This window comes from Lampris incognitus, chromosome 9 (assembly GCF_029633865.1).
Source record: "Lampris incognitus isolate fLamInc1 chromosome 9, fLamInc1.hap2, whole genome shotgun sequence".
In the NCBI taxonomy this organism is placed as follows: Eukaryota; Metazoa; Chordata; class Actinopteri; order Lampriformes; family Lampridae; genus Lampris; species Lampris incognitus.
Genome location: NC_079219.1, coordinates 20,470,162 through 20,493,831, shown reverse-complemented (window position 1 = coordinate 20,493,831; position 23,670 = coordinate 20,470,162). Strand labels below are relative to the sequence as shown.

The 23,670-nt window shown below is 42.9% G+C and overlaps 2 protein-coding genes across 7 annotated transcripts in view; one reads left to right on the top strand and one right to left on the bottom strand.

Moving 5' to 3' along the window:
* Positions 1 to 5,868, bottom strand: part of nagpa (N-acetylglucosamine-1-phosphodiester alpha-N-acetylglucosaminidase) — a 45,016-nt gene extending 39,148 nt beyond the window's left edge. For both annotated transcript variants that reach the window (XM_056286596.1, XM_056286597.1), the window contains exon 1: positions 5,739 to 5,868. In XM_056286596.1, coding sequence (XP_056142571.1) covers positions 5,739 to 5,821 — 83 coding nt within the window. In that variant the 5' untranslated portion in view covers positions 5,822 to 5,868. The remainder of the gene's footprint in view (positions 1 to 5,738) is intronic.
* Positions 5,869 to 5,996: 128 nt separating this feature from the next.
* ndufaf6 (NADH:ubiquinone oxidoreductase complex assembly factor 6) lies at positions 5,997 to 23,545 on the top strand. 5 transcript variants are annotated; one of them, XM_056286302.1, is made up of 10 exons: positions 5,997 to 6,157; positions 6,254 to 6,373; positions 6,789 to 6,888; positions 8,057 to 8,179; positions 8,959 to 9,015; positions 10,579 to 10,681; positions 11,814 to 11,947; positions 18,210 to 18,311; positions 19,603 to 19,659; positions 22,888 to 23,545. In XM_056286302.1, the coding sequence occupies exons 2-10, from the start codon at positions 6,360 to 6,362 to the stop codon at positions 23,014 to 23,016; spliced, it is 819 nt and encodes a 272-aa protein (XP_056142277.1). In that variant the 5' UTR covers positions 5,997 to 6,157; positions 6,254 to 6,359; the 3' UTR covers positions 23,017 to 23,545. The 5 variants fall into 5 exon arrangements, with proteins under 5 accessions (XP_056142277.1, XP_056142276.1, XP_056142278.1 ...); XM_056286301.1 differs by lacking the exon at positions 5,997 to 6,157 and having other exon boundaries at positions 6,167 to 6,373; XM_056286303.1 differs by lacking the exon at positions 5,997 to 6,157 and having other exon boundaries at positions 6,238 to 6,373; positions 6,789 to 6,892.
* Positions 23,546 to 23,670: the final 125 nt, after the last annotated feature.

The window sequence follows — 23,670 nt, the reverse complement described above, 5'->3', positions numbered from 1 at the left end:
AAACTCCTCACTGTCAGGTGAAAAGACGTGTCTGGCGACTCCACATGTATCGGAGGAGACATGTGGTAGTCTGCAGCCCTCCCTGGATCGGCAGAGGGGGTGGCGCAGCGACCAGGACGGCTTAGAAGAGTGGGGTGGTTGGCCAGACACAACTGGGGAGAAAAAAAAAGGGGGGGATTCCCCCCCCCCCCCAAAAAGGGCATCCCGCGTAAAACCTTTGCCAAATCAAATATGCAGATCATAAATCAGATTTTCATATCATCAAGGCCGGGGTTACTAACGACCGCCACCGGTACTGTTGGCCAGCAGGGTGCCAGTGGAAATTATGCTACTGTTGAGCGAAGGAAAAGGAGAGGGGGAAGGCATGTCCAGAGGCAGTGGGAGAGGAGGAATGGTAGGATTGTGGAGGCGAGAGTTAGAACTTTGAATGTTGGCACTATAACTGGTAAAGGGAGAGAGTTGGTTGATATGATGGAGAGAAGAAAGATAGATATACTGTGTGTGCAACAGACCAGGTGGAAGGGGAGTAAGGTCAGGAGCATCAGGGGTGGGTTCAAACTCTTCTACCATGGTGTGGATGGGAAGAGAAATGGAGTAGGGGTAATCCTGAAGGAAGAGTATGTCAAAAGTGTGTTGGAGGTGAAGACAGTGTTGGACAGAGTGATGAGTATGAAGCTGGAAATCGAAGGGGTGATGATTAACGTTATCAGCGCATATACCCCGCAAGTTGGGTGTGAGATGGAAGAGAAAGAAGAATTCTGGAGTAAGTTGGATGAAGTGGTGGAGAGTGTACCTAAGGAGGAGAGAGAGAGAGCAGTGATTGGAGCGGACTTCAATGTGCATGTTGGTGAAGGGAACAGAGGTGATGGATAGGCATGATGTTAAGGTGAGGAATGTGGAAGGACAGATGGTGATGAATTTTGCAAAAACAATGGAAATGGCTGTGGAGAATACGTATTTCAAGAAGAGTGAGAAATACGGGTTGATGTAAAAGAGTGAAGGGAGGTGTACACAGGTGGACTATATCTTATGCAGAAGGTGCAATCTGAAAGATACTGGAGACCGTAAGGTGGTGACAGGGGAGAACGTAGCTAGGAAGCATCAGATGGTGGTCTGTAGGATGACTTTGGAGACCAAGAAGAGGAAGAGAGTGAAGGCAGAGCTAAGGATCAAATGGTGGAAGTTGAAGAAGGAAGACTGCTGTGTGGAGTTCAGGGAGGAGTTAAAACAGGCACTGGGTGGTAGTGAAGAGTTGCCGGATGGCTGGTTGGCAAAGAAGATGTGGGATAGTCAGAGAGATGAAGAAAGTACACAGGAATACAAGGAGATGCGGTGTAAGGCAAAGTGAGAGAAGGCAAAGGAAAAGGCATATGACGAGTTGTAAGAGAGGTTGGACACTAACAAAGGAGAAAAGAACTTGTACCCATTGGCTAGAAAGAGGAACTGAGCTAGGAAGGATGTGCAGCAGGTTAGGGCGATCAAGGATAGAGATGGAAATGTGCTGACAAGTGACGAGTGTGTTGAGAAGGTGGAATGAGTACTTTGATGGTCTGATGAATGAAGAAAATGAGACAGGAAGAAGGTTGGATGATATGGGGATGGTGAATCAGGAAGTGTGTTTGATTAGCAAGGATGAAGTGAGGGCAGCTATGAAGAAAATGAAGAGTGGAAAGCTGGTTGGTTGAGATGACATACCTGTGGAGGCAGTGGAGTTTTGAACTAGATTGTTTAGCACAATCTTGGAAAGTGAGAGGACGCCTGAGGAGTGGAGAAGAAGCATACCGGTACCGATTTTCAAGAATAAGGGTGATGTGCAGAGCTGTAGTAACTACAGAGACATAAAGTTGACCAGCCACAGCATGAATACATGGGAAAGAATAGTGAAAGCTAGGTTAAGGGGAAAGGTGATTATTAGCGAACAGTAGTATGGTTTCATGCCACGAAATAGCACTATGGATGTGATGTTTGCTTTGGGAGTGTTGATGGAGAAGGATAGAGAAGGTCGGAAAGAGTTAAATTGTGTGTGTGGATTTAGAGAAACCATATGACAGGGTGTCAAGAGAGGAGGTGTGGTACTGTATGAGGAAGTCAGGAGTTGCAGAGAAGTATGTAGGAGTGGTGCAGGATATGTATAAGGGAAGTGTGACAGTGGTGAGGTGTGCGGTTGGAATGACAGATGGGTTCAAGGTGGAGGTGGGATTACATCAAAGATCAGCTGTGAGCCCTTTCTTGTTTGCAATGTGATGGACAGGTTGATGGATGAGATGAGGCAGGAGTCTCCATGGACTATGATGTTCACAGAGGACATTGTGATCTGTAGTGAGAGTAGGAAGCAGGTTGAGGAGAGCTTGGAGAGGTGAAAGTATGCATTGGAGAGAAGAGGAACAAAAGTCAGTAGAAGCCAAACGGAATACATATGAGTGAACAAGGGGAGGTCAGCGGAATGGTGGGGATGCAAGGAGTAGAAGTGGCGAAGATGGAGGACTTTAAATACTTGGGGTCAACTGTTCAAAGTAATGGGGAGTGCGGAAGAGAGGTGAAGAAGAGAGTGCAGGCAGAGTGAAAGGGAAGGTTTACAAGACGGCAATGAGACAGCTATGTTGTATGGTTTGGAGACGGTAGCACTGATGAAAAGACAGGAGGCGGAGCTGGGGGTGGCAGAGTTGAAGATGTTAAGATTTTCGCTGGGAGTGATGAAGGACAGGATTGGGAACGAGTATGTTAGAGGGACAGCTCAGGTTGAATGGTTTGGAGACAAAGCAAGACAGGTGAGAATGAGATGGTTAGGACATGTGCAGAGGAGAGATGGTAGGTATATTGGGAGAAGGATCCTGAAGATGGAGCTGTCAGGCAACAGGAAAAGAGGAAAACCAAAGAGGAGGTTTATGAATGTGGTGAGGGAGGACATGCAGGTGGCTGGCGTGACAGATGACAGTGCAGAGAACAGGAAGAGATGGAGACAGCTGGAGTAGCCAAAAGATTACTACAATATAAATAAAGAGAAAGCAGGAGGACGAATGTTTCTTACGTTGCAAAACTTATCTCATTGTGTAAACAACAACTACTGAGCATCTCCTCCTAGCACCCAGGGCCCTATGTTCCCTCAATACAACACATTAAGGGGACTTGTGACAGGGTCTCTAAGGTCACAGTTGGGGTCATTACATCACTAAACACGCTAATATCCATCATTATATTCTACCCGATTGTTGCAAAGTTGAGATAAAATAAAATGCAGAAACCCATTTAAAGCCTCCTTATATCGGAACAGATTTTAATCTTGTTCACTGTAATGTACCACACAAGTATGTTTGAATAAGAGAGTATGTTTGGAAGCAGCATGTCCATAAACATCATTTCAGATATCATTTACTGAACATATGCTATGCATGTTTATGATTGTAACAGAGGTATGGACGTTATTGTTCTTTTTCTGTGGAGAGAACATAGGGCTGATGGAACATGGAGCTGTTTTCAGTTCAAAATGACTGAAGGAACAAAGGGCCCTGGGAACATACTAGAGTGGACCTCAGAGAAGGTACTTGGTAGTTTTGCCAGCGCTCACTTCCCGCAGTGTTTGATTGAAAGAGGTCTCCAGGGGACACATGGTCTTGTTTTAAACATTTTCATTAAATATGAGGTGTATAAAGGCATATTTTACCAAGGATTTTTGGTTCATAGTAGGAGGGAAAAAGGTATGTTCCACCTCATTACATTGTCATTTTCAAGCCTCGCTCAACACTTTAGAGTCCTGCAAGCAATTTTTCTTTATCCCCTCCTAAACTGTACAGAAAGACTTTCTAACTGTAAGTATGTGAATGTCTTAGTGAGTGAGTTAGTTTCTTTCCAAATCTATAAGTTGCTTCCCATCTAAACACATCTTGACTTGACTTCCATCCATCCATTATCCAAGCTGCTTATCCCAAACAGGGTCGCGGGATGCTGGAGCCTATCCCAGCAGTCATTGGGCGGCAGGTGGGGAGACACCCTGGACAGGCCGCTAGTCTATCACAGGGCCGACACATTCACACCTAGGGGACAATTTAGTATGGCCGATTCACCTGACCTACATGTATTTGGACTGTGGGAGGAAACCGGAGCACCCGGGGGAAACCCATGCAGACATGGGGAAAACATGCAAACGCCACACAGAGGATGACCTGGGATGACTCCCAAGGTTTGACAACCCCGGGGTTCGAACCCAGAACCTTCTTGCTGTGAGGCGACTGTGCTAACCACTGCACCACCGCACTGCTGATTAACTCCATATACTGTCAAATAATTACTATAGCTACGTAGTTAGCATGCTTAATCATACCCTCACATTAAAAAAAAAATCTCTGAATACGCCGAGTATTCACATTTAAATTAAACAACACAATTTGATAAATTGTTCTGGTTAAAATATGACATGGGTTATCTTTAATCCAAACAGCTGCTTCATGACTCAGATGGAACCATTGTTCATCCAGCACATATAATTACTATCAACAGGGCAGAAATGCTTGCCCAGAGGAATGTCTGTTCTACGCATGCATCGCAAACCCGTTTCCATAGTGTAGAGGTTATCACGTTTGCCTTACAAGCAAATGGTGTCTTTGTACACAGATGCAGCTATAGTCCTCTCATTATTTCAACGTGAACAAATCATAGATTACTTAACACAACATTCTATGCATCATGACATTATAGCTAATAATAGACTCATAATATACACACTGCACTGCTCCCGATAGGGAGTGGTGTTTAAACATGGCCTAAATTCCCTCTTCTTGACTTCTTTCTCTTTCTTTCTTTCTTCTGACTTGACTTATGAAAACCAAAAGGGGAAGATGGAAAGACACGAGTATGACACAGCTCCTCCACCTTGTGGCCAATGTGTTTTACTGCAGTAACGTATTCGAAGTAAACGGAAACTGTCAAACCTCCCACAGCCCATAGACATGTAGGTCAGGTGAATCGGCCATACTAAATTGTCCCAAGGTATGAAGGTGTGGGCCCTGTGTGATGGTCTGGCGGCCTGTCCAGGGTGTCTCCCCGCCTGCCACCCAATGACTGCTGGGATAGGCTCAAGCATCCCCGCGACCCTGAGAGCAGGATTAGCGGTTCGGGTGATGGATGGATGGATGGATGGATGGGAAACTGTCAACAGTGCAAAGCAGACACGTCATAGATTGGTAGCAAAATACTAAAGACAAGACACGTTGGGCGCTTGGTTTATCATGATTTTGGTGTGGCATGGGTAACAGGATCTGAAAGTTGCTGCTGAAACAGATCAAGAAAGCTGCCACGACAAAGTATTTGTATGTACCTCTCAGAATGTCTCAATGCATGTTCAATAACCGAGGTGTAGAAATCCCAGAACTGGTTCTACTTTTCTTGGGTAAAGTCTGGTCGGTCAGATGACGGTTGGCCGACTTGTGAGACGTGTGTGTGCGGAAGAGTAAAGTTTGCGGACTTTGCACACACTCAAATAACCCCCAGATAAGACTTGAGTTGATGAGGCAGGCATGGGGATGGATCAATGTGGTTGAAATGCCCATTGCAAAACATGTTTTGGAAAATTAAATACTCCAACAACAACAAAACATTTCAAGGGTGTTGGTCAGTAAAACAAACGCAGTAACCTTACAAATAGGAAACGCACGGGACGTACACAAACTGCACAAGATATCGTGGCAAAGTTTGGGTGGTTTGGCTAATGGCTACCAAACATAGCTTCAAGAAAGTTGCCTTACCCAATATTTTCGGTCTCCGAAAGCCAAACCCCGAGCCACAAAAGGAGCCAGAAATAATGACATTTCCCAGGTATTTGTTCCATATGGCGATGATTAGAAACTAAACTGGAGGTGTGGGCTGTCCGCCTTCTTTCGCCCACATCCTCATCCGATTAACACGAGCGGAGCAGTCACATGACCGGACCGGTTCACCCGTCAGGTTTATTTTACTCTACCGTCACCAGTCTTCAAGGAAATAATGTTTCATGGGGAGGCTTGTGAAATTTCATGCGTATCATTCTTACTCGGCGGTCATCCTTTGCTTTGCAATGCATCCGTTTTCTCTCTTTTTTAACAGTTTTACAAAGATCAAGCGGAACTTGGAAACCGAGTGGAGGAACGTAATTGGTGTGGCACAGAGTAAGGGTGAAAGTTGAAGGGTATGTAGCATGAACTGATTGGTGTGTGGGGACCATGGCATCTGGCAAGTATGGATTATTAACCTGCAGAAATGTGTCGTTTCACGCCCTCCATAGAAAGATACCACCGCATAATGTTTGTCTCCAAAGACCCGCTGAAATACAGAGTCTGAGAACGGCAGCAAACTCAGCCGCGGATTCACAACACAATGAGAAATACTGTATGGAAATTGTGAGGTATGTGGTTATCTACTCGCTTATGTGTTGAATTGCTCGCAGCAATGTACTAACGGCAACGAAAGGGTGCCCGATTCCCATGTTACTTGCGTGCTACATGTTAGCATCGCTACGTGTCGTTTTGGACTTACTCGTGGACACGAGCAACGATATGACGCTCTTATATCATGTGTTTCGATGCAGACATCTTTATATGGTTGAGAATCAAAGCGAAATAAAAAAACTAAAAACTAGAGTCTACTTCCAGCCATAAACCCAATTACAAAACTATCATGCAACTAAAGTTGGTCAGACGACTTGGAACGGAATGTGTTGTTTTATAGTGTTCGTGTTTATGCAAATACCAGTGAGTTTAATTGCGGCTCTGTTCGACGGAGCTCGTCTCTTATCCAGTTTTTGTGCCTCTTTGCTCCAGGTCGAGAGACTATGACGGGTTTGTGTGCTCTCTCCTCCTACCTGAGGAGGCCAGGCGCTCCTCCTTGGCGCTTAGAGCCCTCAACGTGGAGCTGGCTCAGGCAGGTATCGTAGCACAGCCAGGATGAACTTGTTATAATGTTCAGGTGGGATTACTACAGCTATCGCTACTATTGCTCCCACTTGTACTACCACTACTTGTTAGGGCAAAATTTATTTGCATAGCCCTAAATCACAATTTAATCCCTAAGGCTTTACAATCACATTAGACTCCTGCAACACCTTTGTGTTGCATGCATGTAACAGACAATGCATGACCATGTAAACAGAGTCCAAATACAGATTGCTTGCTGTAAATATCCTGGACAAATAATATTTAAAAAAAAAAAAAATCCGAATCAGGTGTTTAGACACTGTAAATGTAGCCTTAGACCCTCGATTTGGATGAAGGGGGAAAAAAACCTCCACAGACCAAACCTTGCTTCGGAGGGAAAAAAAGGGGGGGGGACTTGAGGACGAGCATCAGGGGAGGGATCCTTCTTCCAGCATGAGAAGGTGTGCAATAGATGTTTAGTGGGCAGAGTAGACAAGCAATAACAGATTTACAATAACCACTCGATGAGGCACTTATTGGTTACACAAGTTAAAGCAAAAACATGCATAAATTATTACATAAGTATATATTAAATAAGTAGGGCGGCGCAGTGGTTATCGCGGTCCCCTCACAGCAAGAAGGTTCTGGGTTAGAGCTCTGGGGTAGTCCAACCTTGGGGGCCGTCGTTTGTGTGAAGTTTGCATGTTCTCTGCATGTCTGCATGGGTTTCCTCCGGGCCGGGTGCTCCGGTTTACTCCCACAGTCCAAAGACATGTAGGTCAGGTGAATCGGCCATACTAAATTGTCCCTAGGTGTGAATGTGTGTGTGTGTGTGTGTGTGTGTGGGCCCTGTGATGGCCTGGCAGCCTGTCCAGGGTGTCTCCCCGCCTGCCGCCCAATGACTGCTGGGATAGGCTCCAGCATCCCCGCGACCCTGAGAGCAGGATAAGCAGTTTGAATAATGGATGGATGGGTGGATATTAAATAAGTATTAAATAAGTATATGTATATATCTTAACACTTGTTAGATCAGCAGGAATAAACTGAAAAACAGAAATACAACTCCTGATTTGTGCAATAAAAATGGCATTGAATACTACTTCAGACAACAGCTCTCAGTTCTTTTTAAAGTGACTTGTCAAACTTTCGCCCCCGTGTGTTTGTTCCTTCACCAGGTGAAGGACTCAGTTTCCCAGAAGACCATTGGACTAATGCGAATGCAGTTCTGGAAGACAGCCATTGGGGAGATCTATCGAGATGAGCCTCCGATGCAGCCAGTCAGCACAGAGCTCTGGAAGGTAAATTGCTGTCTACAGGATTCATAATGTTATATCAAAAGGAGTTTTTCTGAAAAACACGATGTAAATAATTTGAAAAAATGAATTGAAAATTGACGGAATTTAATCAAAAATTGGTATATTCTTAAACATAGCTTTTTGGAGGGAAAAGACAAAGGGCTACAAAAGAAAGAACTTTATTTTATAAGGCTACTCATTATGTCACATGAACAAAAGTTTGGTAAAAGCAAGTGTCACTTTGTGTAGCTTTCTCTGGAATGAGACTTGATGTGTTTATATTCTGCTGTAGAAAAAAAAAGTGACTATTTCATAGTACATATTTTTTCCACATTGTGAAATCATTAGTTTTGCTTTTTGCATGTTGAACAAAGGAGACCTACTGTTCCCTATGTTAACTTTCTCAACTGTCTACTCTTTTTTTTTTCCTTTTGGGGTATTTTTTGGCATTTTTTGCCTTTATTTAATTTGACAGGCCAGACATAGAGATAGACAGGAAACACAGGAGTAGGGGACGACGAGAAGCAAAAGTATTGTGGCCAGATCAAACCTGGGATGCTGCAATCAGGCCTGAGCCTATGTGGTACGCATCTAACTGACTGAGCCACCAGGACACCCCAGTTAGATATTCTTAAATATTCTACATTGTAATTTTTTGTTATGTTGCATGTATTTCTTGTGAGCATCCCTCAGAGGGAAGTTCTTGTATGTACCCAGATAGGCTGAGCTGACTGAATGACACTGTGCCACACACTATAACCACAGGATTGTTGTTTTTGCAGGCGGTGAGGGAACACTACCTGACAAAGAGATGGTTACTGAGGATCATAGAAGAGAGAGTAAGGAGGACTACTCTTTTCATTTGGACAAACAGCTTGCTTGCTTCATTCATTCTTACCTTCTTACTTTCTTCATGTGTAGTCATTCATAAACAGGGCCGCTGTGTGTTTAGTCTAGTTGATGGTCATACTGTGAGATTAGTTTAGTGCAAAATAATGTTCACCTATAAAGGAATATGGTCTAGTTGCCAGTCATTGTGATATTATGTCTTGATGCATGCTCAATAATCCAGGTAAGGAAATCCCAGAAAGTTGAATCAGTTCATCTGGACACAACATTTAGTGGGAGAAGCATTTCATCACTTATCTAAGGGACTTCGTCAGTCTCAGCTGACCGCAGGCATCCCCAATGTTATAAACAGCACAGTTGCATAACGACAGGTTAGCCTTCCTTAACTGTGAAATTGCAATTGGTGATGGGGGACATTTGATTGTTGATGTTTGCCGTAAACCAACACATACTAACCAGTACTTAAGGATTGACTCATCATCCACTGGAACACAAACTAGCAGTCATCAGGACCCTACACCACCGAGCTGTCAACGTCCCCACCGACACAGCGGCTGGGGAATGGGAGAAATCCCACATTAAACAGGCCCTGGTTAAGTGTGGTTATTTTAACTGGGCCTTTGTCAAAGCCAGGAAGATGCCCAAACAGTGCAACAGCCGATCAAAGAGGAGAAGGACAACAGCTGTCTAAGCATAAACCAGTGGTGATTCCATATGTGGCGGGAGTGTCGGCACAGTTGAGATGCATATTTTCCAAACACCACGTCTCAGTTGCTTTCAGACCCCAAAACACACTGCACCAGAAATTGGTCCCCCCAAGGATCGGGTCCCTCGGAACAAACAGAGCAATATTGTGTACACTGTTAAGTGCGGGAAGGCTTGCCATGAATTGTACACCGGGGAAACCAAACAGACTCTGGTGAAGAAGATGGCACAACATAGAAGAGCTAATGCATCAGGCCAGGACTCCACTGTGTACACCCATCTACAGGCCAGTGGCCACTCTTTCAAGGATGAGGATGTGCACATCCTTGATAGGGAGGAACACTGGTTTAAACGGAGTCAAAGAGACCATTTATGTGAAGAGGGAACAACCAACCCCGAACCGAGGGGGAACCTAAGAGTACATCTGTTACCATCATACAATGCTGTGATTGCAACTATTCCCCAACCCTCTGAATTGTACACGTGGCCAGTGTAACTCTAATTAATGGTCACGGCAATTTGCATATCAGACGGATCGCTGGTTTTGATTGTGACACAGCTGTTTTGGTCGTTATGCAACTGTGCTGTTTGTAAGGTTGGGGATACGTGCAGTCAGTCGTGACTGATGAGGTCACTTAGATGAATGATGAAACATTCCTCCCACTAAATGTTGTGTCTAGATGGACTGATTCAACTTTCTGGGATTGTGATATTAGTTGTAGTGTAGAATGATAATCAGTTATAGAGTGATGTGATTTAGTTAGAAATCATATTGTGATTCACTTAGAGGGTGAGAAGTCTTCAAGCTGTGTATATCAAGTGTGTTCTCTTTCTGTGTGTCCCGCCAGGAGAAGGACTTAGATGACAGAGCCTACAGGAACCTACAGGAGCTGGAAGCCTACTCAGAAAACACACAGTCCTCCTTACTCTACCTGTTACTGGAGTGTTTAGGTAAGGTACGTGTGTCTGTCTTGCTGTTTGTCTGTCTGTTTTTCTGCCCAATTGTGTGTGTGACCCGTGTTTGGATCTGAGAAGTAAAAGGTTTTTGGTTGTTAGGTAGGCTTGGCTGTGATATGTATGGATGGCTTTGTGTGTGTGTTTCGGTGATGTCGTCATTGTAATGGTGTTGTTTTGTTTGGTTGTGTGTAAGTTGGTATGTTTGTTGTTTCCTCATGCATGAGTTTATTCTGTTATTTGTTGGCTTTTATTGGAAGCTTTTATCAAAAAGAGCCTTACAGTTTCATGAATGTGCGCATGTTAATAGGTCGCCTCAGTGGGAAAGGAACTCCCAACCCCGTCAGTCTTACTGTTTACGAATAAGTATCGTTAAAAAGATCAACGTTTTATGGGAAGAGTCCACATGACAATTATGTGTCTCTACATATGAGACCATCTATGTTATATGGTTTGGAGACAGTGGCACTGACAAAAAGAGACGAGGCGGAGCTGGAGGTGGTAGGGTTGAAAATGCTAAGATTTTGATTGGGAGTGACAAAGGACAGGATTAGGAACGAGTATACTATTAGAGGGACAGCTCAGGTTGGACGGTTTGGAGATAAAGCAAGAGAGGCAAGATTGAGATGGCTTGGACATGTGCAGAGGAGAGATGCTGGGTATATTGGGAGAAAGATGCTGAATATGGAGCTGCCAGGCAACTGGAAAAGAGGAAGGCCAAAGAGGAGGTTTATGAATGTAGTGAGGTAGGACATGCAGGTGGCTGACGTGACAGAGGGCAGTGCACAGTGCAGAGGACAGGAAGAGATGGAAATGGATGATCCACTGTGGCGATCTCTAACAGGAGTAGCCAAAAGTAGTAGTAGTAGTCCACATGGCTGTTATGATTATATTAAACTACCTATAAATGACCTCCATTCCCAACATAATAGATTGAAGTAGAGAGATAAGAAAAATGTTAACCAAACAGCCACATGTGCCCCCTACTGCGACAAGCACCACTCTGCATCCTCTACAAAGCTTGGCAAACCTTACATCTGCTTTTGTAGACTATTACTCTTTTTTTTCACATATGTGTGTGTACCTGACTGCATATCCTTCTTTCCTTCCTTACCTCCCTCCCTCCCAGGTGTGAAGGATGTACATGCAGACCATGCGGCGAGCCATATCGGTAAGGCCAATGGCATTGTGACGTGTCTGCGAGCCACTCCATACCACAGCAGCAGGCGCAAGGTTTACCTGCCCATGGACATCTGTATGCTGGTAAGTCAGTCCATCGTGCATGCGTGTGTGTGTGTGCGTGCGTGCGTGTGCGTGTGTGCATGTATTTATAGAGAGAAGAGAAAGAAAGGGAGAGAAGAGCTTTGCGAGGTTGCAGCTGATTAGAATAATTAAGTAAATACATACATTATGATTGCTCTTACATATAATAATAATAATAAATTAAACTTATATAGCGCTTTTCTAATACTCAAAGTCGCTTTACAATAAACGGGGTGAAACAAGACGACAGATAAACATAACACAGACATACAGGGTTGGATGGGAAGGGGGGCTACAAGAGGGAGAAGCGGCAGCCACACACAACGCCAGCATATACAGACATGGCAGCTGATATTTTTCCAAATCATTTCTATAATCACATTCAAGCACAAGAATGGTTACATATTTCCATCTGGCAAAACACAAAGCCCCAACACTAAACCGTCCTCCTCTAATACACCGACACATTGAAGACAAACGCCGCAAACAATCTACAACCTTTCTCTGGGCCATGTGTCCCACATAAAAAACAAGGGGGGGCGGGGGACTGTGCAGATGTTTGTCTGATGCTACATTACAGAAGGCAAGGGTTTGGTTCTTAAATTACTTAAGCAAGGACAGTTGGCAAACTCATCATCAATCTAATTTTTTCAAGGGACTCAATAATGAAGTCCACTTCTACTTTCCCTGCCCAGCAAGTTTACCTCAGGTTACCTTCTGTAGTTTCCACAAAAGGGGGCACTATTGATGTATTAAAAGTTGGATTGGCCCTTTAGCTGATTCTCTTATCCAGTGTGATTCACGATGAGAGGAACCAAACTCATCGCCATAACAATCTACGAATAGGAAAGTGGTCACAGGTCAGAGCATCCCAATATATGGTGGAGTAAAACTCTCTTTTGTCTCCAGAATGATCATGTTTGACAGCACGATGCTGGCAGGGAAGGAAAAAACTGGTAGAAAAATAAGTTTTTTTTTTTTGTACCTGCAAATTTTGGATCATGGCTGTCCACTCTCGAAACAGATAAAACAGACATACAGCGACAGACAGACTGATATTGTAGACAGACAGAGAAATAGATGCTACACTAGGGAGTGATAGAACAGATAATCTGTAAAAGAAGATAGATATATCATAAACAATAGATATGAAAAATATATAAAGGTAGATGTATTGATTTATATAGATAATGGATATATGATAGATAATAGATAGCTTAACAAAATACACAGAAAAATACATGTATGTAAGTAACCTGCTAACATTTATATTTCAGCATCTCTGATTATTCTCTGAACCATTGCACCTTATCAACTCTTATTTCACGTGTATAAGTCAATCCTTGTGTATATATCTTAAGATTGTTGTGTTGTAGTGTTGGTATTCTATGTTAAGTACACTGAGAGAGCCACAAAACCGGAGTCAACTTTCATGTATGTATTAACGTACATGGCCAATAAACATGATTCTGATTCTGATATATATATATATATATATATATGATAATAGATTGATAGGCAGGATGGAGCAGAAAGATGTGAGGAATACAGATGATTGTGGTGCAAACAGATCCCAGACCAGCAAGGGCGTACTATGTGTCCCGACCCTTACACCATCTCTACACTCACTCCCATTTATTCCTTGTGGTGCTGCAGGTCAGCATGCACCCCACCCAACCCCATAATGTTCCCACTGAAGTAACCACCCCCACCCCCCCAATCCAGCTCACTCCAACACTCCCACAGCTGTTTCTCACATTGTATTCTGTGGTTAAAAATAAATGGCCCATTATTTTAGAGCCTTGGGCCGAAGGTACGTTGTGGACCCAAACAGAGCACAACTGCTGGTGTCCTAATTGGATAGGCATAGAGTCTAACTATACTTTCCCATTTTATCTTAGACCATCATTAAAATAATTGCAGACTTCCCACCCACTTCTAACATATGTGATATTAGCTGTGGTGTCGGATAATGTTTGGAGAGATTAAGGAGTACTGTTTTCATTTGGACAGACAGCTCGCTTGTGCGTGTGAGCAGCATGGTGGTCCAGTGGTTAGCATTGTTGCCTCACAGCAAGAAGGTCCTGTGTTCGAACCCCAGGCCATCCCAGGTCCTTTCTGTGTGGAGTTTGTATGTTCTCCCTATGTCTGCGTGGGTTTCTTCCAGGTGCTCCGGTTTCCTCCCACCATCAAAAAGACATGCATGTTAGGGTTAATACTCCTGTCTGTGTCCCTGACCAAGGCAATGGAAAGAAGAACTGGAGTTGGTCCCCGGGCGCTGCAGCTCCCCACTGCTCCTATACAATAGGATGGGTTAGATATAGAGAACACATTTCATTGTAACCTACAATGACAAAATAAAGTGGCTTTCTCTTTCTTTTTCTTCATTGGCTCTGACCTGACATAATGTGCAGTCATCCCCAGACAGGTGCCCTGTTTGCTCAGTCTGGTTGACTGCCTGTCTAGCTTCACGGTTTCATCTACTAAAGTAAACCTCAGCTGTGCATACAACCCCCCCCCCCAAAAAAAAGTTTTAATAAATTGTATTTACCCAATTTCCCCTCGGGGATGAATAAAGTATTCTGATTCTGATAACCCTTAGAGCCCAACAGACACAATTTGCATCCAAATTCACATCCCTTGTTCTCAGTTGAATCGCTTATGAAGTATTTATTGCAGCGAGGTAGAGCACATATCAAATGAAACAGCATGACTTGAGCTTTCCAACGATGCTAGTAGTATCTCTATGTGAAGAAGCGTTGTGAGAAATATAATTTTGAATTTACATCAAATTTAATCCTAGCTGCAATCTGCATACAGCTCTGCGTGCATCTCCACACCCATGAGTCTTGTTTGAATCACTTGTGAGCTTGTCATTGCATAGACATGGAAAAAGAACAGATGCGGAGCTTTGCAATGATGCTAGTCACATATTTATACATACCGAAGTAATCACGTTATGAAGACAGATCACACTTCTGCAAATTACCTCTGCATATAGTCCCTTGTTCTTTATTTTCTTTATGTTATTTGCATCCAATTTACACAGTTACATTTCACTTACTTATTTTCAACTGTGCAGGATGTATATAAGTATTGTATGTTTATCTGTTTCAAATAAAGCATATTCTTCATCCAGCGATTCAGTGAGGTACTAAGCACATATTAGTTCTAGTTACTAAGTCGTAAAGTATCCCACCATCATGGCTCTTGTATTGCCAGATTCCAGATAATCTCCCCTGTACAATGATGTAAAAATATCGCCACTGCCAGCATTTTATGGTGCGATATATGTAAAAACATAATGCCGTAGATGCAGTCCTTTTTTTTCCTTGGTAGAAAGGCGAATATAAAAAAATCTGTAAGTATTATCATATGAGATGATGGAAGATCTGGATAGCCTAGACTAGAAACATGGCTAGTCTTTATAATGACCAAGTTAAGAGCTTAAAAATTAAGGTAGTGAAATGACAATGAAAATAGCCTAGGGTCAATATACACTACCGTTCAAAAGTTTGGGATCACCCAAACAATTTCGTGTTTTCCATGAAAAGTCACACTTATTCACCACCATATGTTGTGAAATGAATAGAAAATAGAGTCAAGACATTGACAAGGTTACAAATAATGATTTGTATTTGAAATAAGATTTTTTTTACATCAAACTTTGCTTTCGTCAAAGAATCCTCCATTTGCAGCAATTACAGCATTGCAGACCTTTGGCATTCTAGCTGTTAATTTGTTGAGGTAATCTGGAGAAATTGCACCCCACGCTTCCAGAAGCAGCTCCCACAAGTTGGATTGGTTGGATGGGCACTTCTTTGAGCAGATTGAGTTTCTGGAGCATCACATTTGTAGGGTCAATTAAATGCTCAAAATGGCCAGAAAAAGAGAACTTTCATCTGAAACTCGACAGTCTATTCTTGTTCTTAGAAATGAAGGCTATTCCATGCGAGAAATTGCTAAGAAATTGAAGATTTCCTACACCGGTGTGTACTACTCCCTTCAGAGGACAGCACAAACAGGCTCTAACAGGTACTATTTAATGAAGATGCCAGTTGGGGACCTGTGAGGCGTCTGTTTCTCAAACTAGAGACTCTAATGTACTTATCTTCTTGCTCAGTTGTGCAACGCGGCCTCCCACTTCTTTTTCTACTCTGGTTAGAGCCTGTTTGTGCTGTCCTCTGAAGGGAGTAGTACACACCGGTGTAGGAAATCTTCAATTTCTTAGCAATTTCTCGCATGGAATAGCCTTCATTTCTAAGAACAAGAATAGACTGTCGAGTTTCAGATGAAAGTTCTCTTTTTCTGGCCATTTTGAGCGTTTAATTGACCCCACAAATGTGATGCTCCAGAAACTCAATCTGCTCAAAGAAGTGCCCATCCAACCAATCCAACTTGTGGGAGCTGCTTCTGGAAGCGTGGGGTGCAATTTCTCCAGATTACCTCAACAAATTAACAGCTAGAATGCCAAAGGTCTGCAATGCTGTAATTGCTGCAAATGGAGGATTCTTTGACGAAAGCAAAGTTTGATGTAAAAAAAATCTTATTTCAAATACAAATCATTATTTCTAACCTTGTCAATGTCTTGACTCTATTTTCTATTCATTTCACAACATATGGTGGTGAATAAGTGTGACTTTTCATGGAAAACACAAAATTGTTTGGGTGATCCCAAACTTTTGAACGGTAGTGTATGTACAAGTGAGGACACAAAAATACAAGAGGTCTTATCACATCAGGTCTCAAATCACACCTTTCAAGACTTTCTTTTTGCACGATTGCAGTTGTAGATTTAATGAACATGCTTTACCAAATGGAAATATCTTTAAAGCCTTCTATATTGGGCGTTTTTGTTTTTTCTCCTTTCTCTCTTAAATCGTTCTTGCGGTGTGGGATGGATTCAGAATAAAGGAATGGGACATTTCCTCTGCTAAAGGACAGTAGTCAGGAAGTTTGATTCCTCCCTATCTGATGTTTCCATTGTACTGTATCCACCTTTTCAGTTGTATAGCCAGTGAAAGACTGCTGCTCACTGAAAATAATAATAATAATAATAATAACATATATTATTATTGTGCCCTATAGTGCCTCAGGTCCATAGTTTGGACCCGGCTCTACAGGATGTAAAACAGGGAACGTGAAAGAAGTAATAATAATACATTTTATTTGTGGGTGCCTTTCAGAGCACTCAAGGACACCTTACAGAACACAGTTAAAAAAACAAAACAAGCAGCACTGTATCAGACAGCATAAAATCAAAACTAAGCAGGGTAGACAATAAAAAGTTAATACAACAGATAAGTTTAAAATCATCATCAGCGCAAAACTCAATGAAGCATGGATCAGCTGTTTTAAAAAAGCTATTTTACCACTGGTTTACTCCTCTCTTTTTCTGGTGTTGACAGATTGTAAACCTGAGGGTGTCCGGGTAGCATAGCAGCCTATTCTGTTGCCTACCAACACGGGGATGTCCTGTTTGAATCCCTGTGTTACCTCTGGCTTGGTCGGGCATCCCTACAGGCACAATTGGTCGTGTTTGCGGGTGGGAAGCCGGATGTGGGTATGTGTCCTAGTCGCTGCACTAGCACCTCCTCTGGTTGGTCGGGGCGCCTATTCGGGGGGGGGGCAGACTGGGTGGACTAGTATGATCCTCCCACGCGCTACGTCCCCCTGGCGAAACTCCCCACTGTCAGGTGAAAAAAAGCAGCTGGTGACTCCACATGTATCGGAGGAGGCATGTGGTAGTCTGCAGCCCTCCCCGGATTGGCAGAGCGGGTGGAGTTCGACCGGGACGGCTCAGAAGAGTGAGGTAATTGGCTAAGTACAGTTGGGTAGAAAAGGGGGGGGGGATTGTAAACTTGACACATACACAGGCCTACATGAAGAAACAGTCAACAAGAATGGGGAAAAAAAGCATTGGACATGTTGCCACACTAGTTGGTATTAGAAACTGGTATGGGATTTGTGTTTCATGTCCTCCCCTTTCTCTCTTTCAACCCCATTCTTCCTGTAACTCTAAACCTTCCTGTCTAATAAAGGCAAAATTTCCCCAATACACAAAATAACAGCAGAGCCCAAAGAAAATTATAATATATTCTGCTGTATGGCCCCAGTTGATGTCAATGAAAACAGTCCATTTGGTCTCATCCAGTTCCCGCTGCTTTAAAACATCGGGTTTAACCAGTGGTACAATGTTAAACAACACAGCAGATGGACCAAACATATGTGTGTGTGTGTGTGTGTGTGTGTTTGCCACCAGCACGGAGCATCACAAGAAGATTTCATCCGGGGGAGCCGGGAAAAGAATGTGCGAGATGTCGTGTATGACATTGCCAGTCAAGCCCATGTGCACCTACAACATGTATGTACAAAAGTAAAGTGCAACACAGAACCTTTTGCTCTTATCTTACTACATATTATATATATATATATAAGGCAAGAGTCTATGTTTGTATGTTCACTTAAAACTCCAGAAATACTCATTGTAGAACAAAAAGAAAGGTATCTTTAGAATCAGCACTTTCCAAGGATTGTACGGTTCAGAAAATATTTCAAAAACCCAAGTAAACATTTGATTTATTTGCGAAATTGAGTTTATTTTGTGGCAATTTGCGTTGGCAGCGGCAGTGGTGGTGGCGGCAGCGGATTTACGGCAATTAATACACACATTGGCAAAGCAGCTTGATTCATGGATTGAAAATTATGACATTTGATAATTTTCATTAATAAGATTCGTTTATTTGACATTCGTTTATCACATTTATCATATAAATTATCCTATATTTCATCATCGATCATATCGTAAAGATCAGATCGTGTTGGTTGTTTTGGTGAGAATACAAGACTGTGCGCATTTTGTACATTTTTTCGGCATACATTGTTAGACCAAAGTAGATTAGGACATAGATAACTGGCCAAATGAATGAAAAAGACATTTCTCATTTCAGAATGTCATTAAGAAATTAATCAGAGTTGTTGCTCTGTGACAGACGTAGCTGACATGCATGTAGGCAACTCTCAAAAATTAGGTGCCTTGCTTAAGGGCAACTTGCTAGTGATTGACATCTTGGGTATCAAACCTTACAGTTGACCCTACAATTTACTGAACAATTTCTCACCCACAAGCCACGGAGATAATATTGTAGAATTTCCACTGTTCCACATATCTAAAAAAGACTTAAAAAACAGAGACTATGCAAATATATAAAGAAGACATAAATTGGAAAATGTTTAAAAGGGAAAATTGTTAATGTCAAAATCTTTTATATTTGCCAAGTATCTGCATTTGAGAGAGAATTTGACTAAGTGCTGTGCTCTGACATTAATAATAATAATAATAATATGAGTAAGAAAGTAGATAAAAGGAGAACAGCTGGAGATTAAAATGTGTGCAAAATGTAAAAAAAACATAGACAAACGCTAGTACACAGAAGTGTGTCTATTAGGAAGTAATTTCAATTACTGATACTGACCTAGTAAGGCTGTAGGGTCCTCGGGCAGGGCGTTTGGGTCTAGGGGCCCTGCGAGGTTTGAGTCATTTTGGGCTGTAGGACAGTCGGGGGGGCTGAGGATTTGGAGGGAACAGGACTGTTTCAGAAATGGTTAATTGGGTTGTGTGTTTGAGTTTGTTTTTTTCCCCCCAATCTCCTCAGGCACGTTCATTCAGCAAGGACGTCCCAGTGGCTGCCACACCAGCTTTTCTCCAAACGGTAGGTCACCGAACAACTATCAAAACACTCTCGGGGCTGGCTTAACTAAACACGATGCTCAGTACCATTTCTATGTTTAAAGATCCTCTTTACTGCGCGTTTCCATTTTGAGAGGGTGTTGACTCAGATTGCTGATTAAAATGGGCACAGTCACAGCTTGTTCATTTAACTTCAAGTGGTGCCATTTACAGACACAGCAGTGTGACATGCAGGCAGATTTCACCATTGTGAAAGCTAAAATGTGGCAGAAGCCATAAAATGCAGCTCAGAGGGGAGTATGATCGCTGCAGGATTCACACTGTGGGCTCCAGGTTATGTTTGAGTTGGTCCAGTAAACCTGGAAATTACATAGCTTTGCAAAGCCTGTGACTTATTATTTTCTCCTCTGAAAGCAGTGCTCTATTTAAAAACACCCAAACCTTTCAAAAATGTGCTGTATTTTATCAGCCGTCACACCAATCTGCTTTGTCACAGCATAGTTACGTATATAAAGAGTTTTTTGGCAGTATCGAATCAGAAGACCCTGAAAAACATAGGCAATAACAAGAACATTTTTCTTTCCATTCTGCAGGGCAAAGTTACATTTTTAACCTGAGAAAATGGATCAGAGACTGTTTAACTTGCGAGCACTAATACCACTGCAGTTTATTAGCAAATCTGGGATCTGATCCAATCCAGTAGTAGCCAGGTGTAAACACATACAGCATGTCGGCATTAGAAAGAAAGTGCCACCCAGCAGCAGCGACTGGGACGGTTCGGAAGAGTGGGGTAATTGGCCGGGTACAATTGGGGAGAAAAAAAGGGGGGGGGGTACTGTTTCGGCAAACGACTTGCTGCTCATGTTGTTCCTGAGAAGTTAAAAAATAAAGTCAACAAAAATAATTGATGCTTCTTTCATTTGACCATTTTTTGGATGACAATAGACAGACCTGCCATCCTTCCATCCAATTGCTTTTCTTAGCATGTGCAAAAATGAGATCTGATCAAACACAACCACAATGTGTACAAACACCAGGTGTTAATAAATGCAAAGAACAGGATGGGACTGGTCATTATCCAGATAACAGATCCATGTCACGTGATAATACCAGATGTAAACAGGATTACGAGACCTAAGGGTCAGTCAGCATAGGGATGATGTAACACAATCGTTTCAACAATGCCGGAAATCTGCTACATAGCAGCTGTAATCTCTAAGGGGAGAGAGGCTGAGCGAGAACGAGAAAGATGAGAGAGAAATGTAAATCACAACAGCCTCTCCCCCTTGTGCTCCACCTGTCCTGCCTGGTTTCCAGAAAACGTGAGGCTGTCTTGGTGGGCTTTGGGCTGTCTATAAATACATGACCAAGAAGCACTGTGCTCCCCTGTCATCTCTACACATTAAAGGCTTCCTCCTCTCACTCCTCTTCCCACTGTGCAATTATGCTTCTTTTTACACTGGGAAGGCGCCAATCGGTGTGTGTTTGTGTGTCAGACTGTGCGTGCGTTCATATGTGCTTGTGTGGTTGTGTGTGTTTTGAGAGGTCCTCCCAAGTGTGAAGTTGCCACCTGGGTCTGCATTACTTTGCTGTGTCTGTGTGTAAGTGTCTGTGTGACTTTATTTGTATGGCTTTGTGCGGGTGTCACTAAGCAAGTGTCTGTGAATTTGCATGGACACGCGCGTGCGCACACATATACACACACGTGTGTGTGAGTGACACTATTCCACCTCAGTGTGTTTCCCCACGTGAGAAACCCCTCATGGCCTCACACGTGTTCTCTCCATACTGAAAACTTAATAATTCAACAAGCAATTCTGCATTCAGCTTAAGCATGCAATGTGCTTCTGAAACAGCAGGAATCACGGTCCAAAGTCTCTTCGTCTCTTGGTTTAATCCCCGTGGGAACTGAAACAGACAAGTAAGCTCCTGTAAACCAGTTCATATGGTCCTGAAAATCCTGGAACAGTTGTGAAATAACAAAAATTGAAATACCCAGTCCCGGGAAAATCATATAGAATTCTGATTTTCTTTGTTCTTCAAATCTCTGAAGATTTGGGAAAGTCATAGAAATTTTATTTGGAATTCAGGTCTTCTTATATGAATTTCTTTTTTTTTTGGGGGGGGGGGGGTCATCCTTTTTCTCCCAGTTGTACTTGGCTAACTCAACTCTTCTGAGCTGTCCCGGTCACTGCTCCACCCCCTCTGCCGGTCCGGGGAAGGCTGCAGACTACCACATGCCTCCTCCGATACATGTGGAGTTGTCAGCTGCTTCTTTTCATCTGATGGTGGAGTTAAAGCAGGGGAGCATAGCATGTGGGAGGATCACGCTATTCTCCCCAGTTCCCCCTCCCCCCTGAACAGGCGCCCCGACCAACCAGAGGAGGCACTAGTACAGTGACCAGGACACATACCAACATCTGGCTTCCCACTCGCAGACATGGCCAATTGTGTCTGTAGGGACGCCCGACAAGCCGGAGGTAATGGGGATTCGAACCGGCGATCCCCATGTTAATAGGCAACGTCTATTCCGAGTTTCTTAATCGGCTCACTATCTGAGTCGGTGATCTGTTTGATCAAGGGCCATATCCTGCCATGGGTATCACCCCGTTTTAGATTTGCTGAATTGGCTGCCTCTGAGTTTTATAGAATTGACTGCTGGGATAGGCTCCAGCATCCCCGAGACCCTGACAGCAGGATAAGCAGTTTGGATAATGGATGGATGGATGGATTTTCATGAATAAAGTGATGTCTTTCAAGACACGGAGAGAGACATACCTGAACTTTTAACACCTTTTGAGTCAGTGCACAGCCTGAGCTCTTCAGGCCAGCTCCCTCTTGTATTAATAAAAGTCTAGACTCAGGTCTGTGGGTGATCATCCCTTTGACATCAGACTAATCTCTTCATCCTCATCTTTCAGATCGCTTTTGAAAACTCATTTTACACTTGCTTTTTTTTCTAATGTTCTCTTTCTAATATTTTATTCTCATTTTATTGTTTGTGTTCTTCTGTTTATCATATTTATATTATGCTTTTTAAACGGATGATTCGCTGTGGCAACCCCTAACGAGAGCAGCCGAAAGTAGTAGATAGAATATTATGCTTTTTAAATGCGTTGTGTCTACATTTTGAAATTTATTTATTAGGTATATTCCTATTCAATACAGGAGTCTTTTTTTAATGTTTGGTCTATTCTGCGTCACAGCTTACTATTTATCGTTCTTCCTCTGTGGTGTCTTCTTGTCTCAGGTGGTGTTGGAGGACTACCTCCAGAGAGTGAGGAAGGTGGACTTCGATGTGTTTCACCCAAGCCTGCAAAACAGAAACCCCCTCCTCCCCATCCAGCTGTACCTCCGCTCCTGGAAGAGGAGCTACTGATGACAGCAAAGTCTCCCTCTGCTCCCTTATTTCAGTTCACACAAAGGATCCCAAGGCTACAGCCTTCAAGTTCAGAGAGATGAATCCTCCTCAAACCTTGCCTTAACATTGGGTCCCCGAAGGAATACAGGCTTGTTTTGGAGCGCTGCACTGCTGCTGAAGTCATAAAGAAAAAAAGAAATGAGGTGAAGGGACCGGTGATGTCAACTGTGATATTGACTGTCAGCCAGTGACTGCCTTGAGTGTGTGCTGACATGGTGGGGTGACTTATCTGAGAGAACAGAGGTTTCCCACGGCATAAGAATCATGTTGTACCCGTACTGAACCTACCACAGCTATGGTGCAGTATCACGTCTCTGCAGTTATCCATTAGAATATGGCATCTGCGTACATGTACTAAACCAAACTGCACAAAATACCTTTAGGCAATCAAAAAAATACACACCAATAATAGAAGTCAATAGTTGTAAAGTGATAATCAAACTGCCAATATAGTTATTAAACTAATGTGAAGTAAACTCATTTTGTAAGTGCAGTCTTTTTCTTCTTGATTTTTGTGATTCTACTTTCCTCTGTGACATTTTCATATAACTCATCCTGGCATACAGTGAGGTTAGGATAGTGAATCCCCTGAGAAGCTAGTCTAATGGGAAG